The sequence below is a fragment of the Parus major genome, chromosome 3, assembly GCF_001522545.3.
Source record: "Parus major isolate Abel chromosome 3, Parus_major1.1, whole genome shotgun sequence".
Taxonomy (NCBI): Eukaryota; Metazoa; Chordata; class Aves; order Passeriformes; family Paridae; genus Parus; species Parus major.
In genome coordinates this window covers 53,092,731-53,098,730 of record NC_031770.1, presented here as the reverse complement: position 1 = coordinate 53,098,730, position 6,000 = coordinate 53,092,731, and the positions used below count along the sequence as shown (strand labels likewise).

The following is a 6,000-nucleotide window of genomic DNA, read 5'->3' as shown; positions in this document are numbered from 1 at the left end:
TCTAGGTAAAGACGACTCAAATCCCACCTTAGAAACTAAGAGTAATCCTAAGGACATCATGTGATTGGCATTTATTTAGTCCACTTCAGTATTTGACCAGTTATAATGACACAGCTACTTGTTAAACTTGGTAAGTCAGCACTGATATGTTTAAATGTAGGCAAAACAGGTATCACCACTCACATGAAACTAACAAAAATACAAAAATAGTACCATTTTCACGTGTGTTATTTTATTGTCATGTTTCATAGGAAAACTATACTTCTCTATTATTCATCTGACATTTAAAGTTTTTTTTTATATATTCTTTCCTATGAATATAAAGACTTAAAATCACAAAAGACAAGTTTTACAAGAACTTCATTAAATCTGACAACTGACTAACTGGACTTTGTGCAATTGAAAACAAAATCTTATAATCAAGCAACAGAGGACAGTTCACTGATGGCACTTTTTTTTTATTTCTCCAGTTTTACATATCTTCAGTTCTGCAAATAAATTTGAGTAAGACATTACTCTTTCTGGTTTACACCCACACTTCATGAGATTGCTGCCGTGTGGAAAATGTCACATTGCTTCCTCTGGTAGAAGAGCCACAGAAATGACTGGAACATACAAAATTAGTCCTGCCTATACACTTTCTCAGCTGAAAACATTTGTGTAAGACTGACTGGGTGTCTTACTATTTTATAACTTTTTCACTTACAACTCACTTATTTCAATTGACATACAAATATAGTAGAGACTTTTATACACAAAATCAAATTCATTATTGTGGGATCCAATTTTAAAAAGTTAATACTGAGAGAACAGTGACCTTTGTAGAGATCTCTTCTAATGCTCTGCAGAGGAGCTTGTAGGTCACTACTTGCATACTGGGTTTTAAACTTACCCTTCAGACATATAAAAATGATTTAGATATTTTCTCTGTTGCAAATTCAAATATGTCCTTTCTTTTTAAGAGTGCACTATATGCTTTACCCTCAGGCTCAGCAAGAGATCTGTTATGATTGACTTGATGGTTATATTCCTAACAGGACAAGTCACTGAAAGTACTGTTTTCATTTCCTAGAGAAATTTCATAAAATTCTTCTTGAAACGCAGGATGGGACAGGAGTTCATTTGGATTATATTCATATATTTACTAACCAATAACATCAATCAACTAATCAAGAAGAAACTTAGTGTTTTCTCTAAGTCTTTGAAAAAGTCTTTTTTCCAGTTGAATCCAAGTTATCTTGGAGGGTTCATTTTCTCATGAAAACATCATCAACGATGCCAAACATGCTAAAAAGTATAGTACTAATTGGTTTGGTTTGGCTTGAACTCCCTTGCTCCTGGATGTTTACTGGCATTCCCAGGTTCCATGCACTCAGTCAGTAACTTGCTCAGTCTGAGGCTTCTTTGTTTTCCAGAGGGGACACTTCTGCTACTTCCACTCTTGTTCTCGCTGGAGGAGACACCTTCAAATGGCTCTGAGTCTTTCATTTGGATTTAAGTAAGTTTTCCCATTCAACACTGGATTCATTATTTTTAGGAATTGCTGGAAAGATTGACTGCATCTTACTTCGGAATTCTTTCATCTATAAAAGAGATTTAAAAATAAAATCAGTTAACTGCAACTAAGGAACAAATAAAGCAGCACCATGAACCCCAGGTTTATCCCACAAAACAAGCAGTGTGAGGTGAAGAACAAGTAAAAAGCTTTTAAAATAATAGAAAACTAGGACTTTCCCTCTGATTATGTTGGTTCAATTAATAAAGTGAAAAAAAGCATGAAGGGACCCACAACAATCACCCCTTCTAATGCACCACACTGGGGTGCCTGATTTGGAATGCTTGCCTGAATGATCCACTGCTATCACGTGAATTATTATACACACACAGACACACTTAGAATATTTTTGTTTGGAGAAAAATTACCTCCATAGAATGTGCCCCTATTTTGACTGCAGTGCCTTTTTCTACACATGTAATGGATGAAAGGTCCAGTAGTCTGTTAAAGGATTTCAAAACAAGGGCTAAAGAAAAATACTGTTCAGCTCTGACACCTTAGGTTTATCCCACCATATGGATAGAGGTGACAAAACAAAGTCTCATTCAAATGTATATAACAGTAGGAAAGAAAACAAATTTCATAACAATATATGGGACCAAGCTTTTCTGTCACTGCTGTTAAAATGCTGTGGAAGAGGAAGTATATCCATATTATACAGATACAGATATAGATAGATATATGGCATTTATAATTTATATTTTATCACCAATGTCTGATTCAATAGTCTTGTAAGGCCAGAACCAAACATTCATTTAAATAAAAATCACTTCTATCAGAATATTTATATTTAGTGAGCTTCTTTCTTTTTTTTAGAGTTTTACATGTATTTTAACATATAATATATTTTTAAAGGATAGGCATGGAAAAACCAGATCAGTGAAAATCCTGTTACACAAACAGCAGGATGTACAGGGGAAGTTTTGGACTGCTATTTTTAGGAAGCCCTATGACAGAATCTATGACATTCACACAGAGAAGACAGGATGTGGTATTCAAGCACTGGATGCAATGACCTCTTGAAGAGCAAATGCTGTTTCAGGCAGAATGTCCCACAGAGAGGTTCCAGGAAATCTAGATATTCCAAACAGACACACAGGCATCTACTCTTGTATGCCTACATTTTGTGTGTTATAGGTCATCAGTATTTATACAAATACCTCTGGGTTATTTCTTCTTCAAGTCCTTCTGTGTAGGAATAATTCTGACAAAGTATTGGTACCTCTTTACAGACATGCTACCAGAATGCAATTATTCAAGTTACAGCTGATACAAAGAATGAAAACATTTACAAAGAAATTACCACTCCTTTAGTTAGACAGTAGCTAACTATGATGGATGAAAGCATTTCAGAACCCCAGTTTTTGTGTAATAATGCCTGAGTACCACTAATCAAATAAAAATATATGTTATATAAAGTAGGAAGAAAATTCAGAGCCTAATTATCCTTCTTGCTTTTTCCTGATTTTGTTCCTAAGTAAAACTAATTCACTCTCTGCTCTATATTTCATTCTGATCAGATAGTTGTTTTGATTAATTATTCCTTCTTGGTTTTTAAAAATCTTGGCCATCACCCACAATTGTTCCTAAACTAACATTTTTGCTTCTCATTTAAAACTGAGAAGCTCTCACAGACAGCTAATGTTTCCAAGAATAATAAACAGCAGTATCAGAGCTGACGTAGAGGAACAGCCCAAATTACATTAAACAATTGCTGCCAATTCAATGCAAGTATTTACTGTAGGAAATGTTTTAGGAGCTTTGGCTTTGCTGTTTTTTCCAGTCCTATGTAATTAAGTTATCCCAGCTTGCTGATGGGCGGAAAGTATTCAATTTACTTAACATTTTTTGCTTCCTAAAGAGTAATTCAACCCTTCTACTTTTTCATCTAAGTATTATCTGGGTGTTTGGAACACAGGAATAGTCAAATACTAACCTGATGTAAAATGCTGTAGCTCTGTTGATACAACCAAAGATAAAACATTCAGCACCAGCCAACGATCTGGTAGAACGTGGATTTTCTGACTGTTTCTAAACTCAGACCTAAATTTCTCTTAGCATAAAATTTAAATGATGCACTCATAAGCCCTAGAAGACACCTCTGTTACCCCACTGAAGATGCACCAAACCAAAGGGAAACTAAAAGCAATTGTAAAAAGCCTCCAAAAAGATGATGGGTAGAGTGACTCAGAAATCTGCAGTGATTCCTCACTCTGACAACCACCTCATAATTATTAACATGCCAAACCCTAACTCTTGAATACAAAAAGCAGTCTTGTCTGGGAAATAAAACACTACAACTTGGTTCTAGGAGAACAAAAAAGGTATACATTTTAGAAAGCACTGAAACACTGCTAGCAGCTGGAGATTTAAGAATATTAGATAGATTTCTATCCTCTCAGAACATTAATTTATGTTCTGCAGGTAAAAGCAATTAATTTCCTGGAAAAGTAATTTTTCCTTAACATGTGGACCAGATCTGAAATATTCAATGTCCTTCTTCTGCTTTTAAGACTCCCTGAGAAATTTCCTCAGCCTTGTCTTCTCAGACTTTGATGCTTATTTGTAAAACCACTTTGGAAGTGATGCCAGACTCTGTTTCATTTGTCACCTCCTCTCTCGCCTGTCCTTTTCCACAAGCCCACTCTGCACAGAAACAGTTTTTCATTGCAGTTCTCAATTTTGACCATGTTTATGTTTTTCCACAGTTTTTCTTCCTTTGTGATTCCTGGACAGCGATCTAGTTCAATAAATCATAATGCCAAGCTGATCACTTCTGTGCATTGTCTTCTCAGTGTAACACTTGAGGCTGCCAGATCTTTCTCAGTGCAACACTTGAGGTTGTCAGCTCTTTAAGAAGGACATTATCTGCAGTGACTGGTGTGGGCCTCATTAACACATGACTTCACAGTATGTCTAAAACAGGGCCAATTTCTTCCCAGTACAAATGTCACAGCTACTAACTCTTACTAGAAGTTTTCATTTCTATAGCCCTTAAAAGATACTGCACCTGATTACCTCTCTCCACAACAGTTTTTGAGTTCTCACTAGTAAGACATTAAGCAACTTAATTGGTACCAGTCACAGACTCCTATTTTCCCGTCAGAAAGTGCAGTCCAGTGTTTCATTAGGGCTTTGATCTGGACCTCTAAGGTATTTCCCCTTTCTTTCCTGTTCCACTAATAACATCAGCTTCTGAGTTTTTTCCTTTATTTCCATATTTCTGCTTGGTGCTCTCCCAAATGCACTTCCAAATCCTAATGTCTTCCCTGCACTCAGAATTCCTCTAAAACTCATCTTAAACCATGAAGAAAGCTTTCAAAGAGAAACACACCCTGATGTCACAAAACTGGTGTATACCCACATAAATAACCATGAAAACCACATCCTTAGCCTCCTGTCCCTTCTCTCCCACTGACAATGTATGCCTGCTTACAAACCATCCTAATACCCCATTTTAGGCTGTAACTTCTTAATGGACGAACGTAATGATCTTAGAGGTCTTTTCCAGTCTAAATGATTCTTACTCTTTCAGTCAGAGACAAAGAGCTCAGTCTTCTGGGCCCCGACTGATCAAACTCTATTTAATATACTTTTATATTTAGGACTAAATTTGGCCTCCAAAGTACCTCACACTGGCTTCTGGATTGTTCTTGCTTGCATTTAGTTGACACTGTCATACTATGCCCATTGCAACTTCGAAGTATTCTTGCACTGAAAGTAAAATTTGTCCACTAAACATTTAAGTTAGGCCTTCAACAAACTGGGCTTACCAATTTCCAGTTCTCCTGCAGTGTGGTGAGCTTTTTGTGAAGATAATTAATCAGCTTTATGTTCTATTATACTTGAGGTGTGAGAATTGGGACCTTGTCTTTATTTGCTTTAACTCATGGGACAAACACACTTCTTGATGAGGGATATGCTGCAATTAGGAATCTTTGTCTTGCCTTGCCTTTCTTTTCAGCAGACATGTCATGCAAGAGGTCTCTTCTCTCTCCTTTCTTCCTGGAAATCTCTTCCTGTATTTCCTCCAGATTCCACAATACTCTCATCAGTGGTATCAAATAGAAAGGCATTAATTTAATTACAAGAGCTAATGCGTTATGTACTAAGCACTGGAATGTTTTGAATAACTCACTGCAATGGCTGTCTCTTTATTATTGTCAGCCACACTAGCACTGGGGTACTCAGTTCAACTGTGATAATGTCTTCAATTAATAGTGCAGTAAACCAAGCACTAAAAGCTGAATGTATTTTACCTCCTCTTGCTGCCTTCAGTACCATAGGCCACTCTCAACTGCTGCTCCTGAACCTTCCTGTACATGAATGATTTGTAACACATTTCTTAACATTCCAGTATGCTCCATTCCTGCAGGCAACTCTCTGAAGTGAATTTCACTCAAGTGAATTTTATTTTTTTTGTCACAGATAATACAGAGTTTTAC

General features: G+C 36.4%; 1 protein-coding gene across 1 annotated transcript in view; it reads right to left on the bottom strand.

The window, feature by feature from the left end:
- Positions 1 to 210: 210 nt before the first annotated feature.
- Positions 211 to 6,000, bottom strand: part of TMEM242 (transmembrane protein 242) — a 21,369-nt gene continuing 15,579 nt past the window's right edge. Inside the window, exon 4 of the mRNA XM_015621224.3 lies at positions 211 to 1,583. Coding sequence (XP_015476710.1) covers positions 1,485 to 1,583 — 99 coding nt within the window. The 3' untranslated portion in view covers positions 211 to 1,484. The remainder of the gene's footprint in view (positions 1,584 to 6,000) is intronic.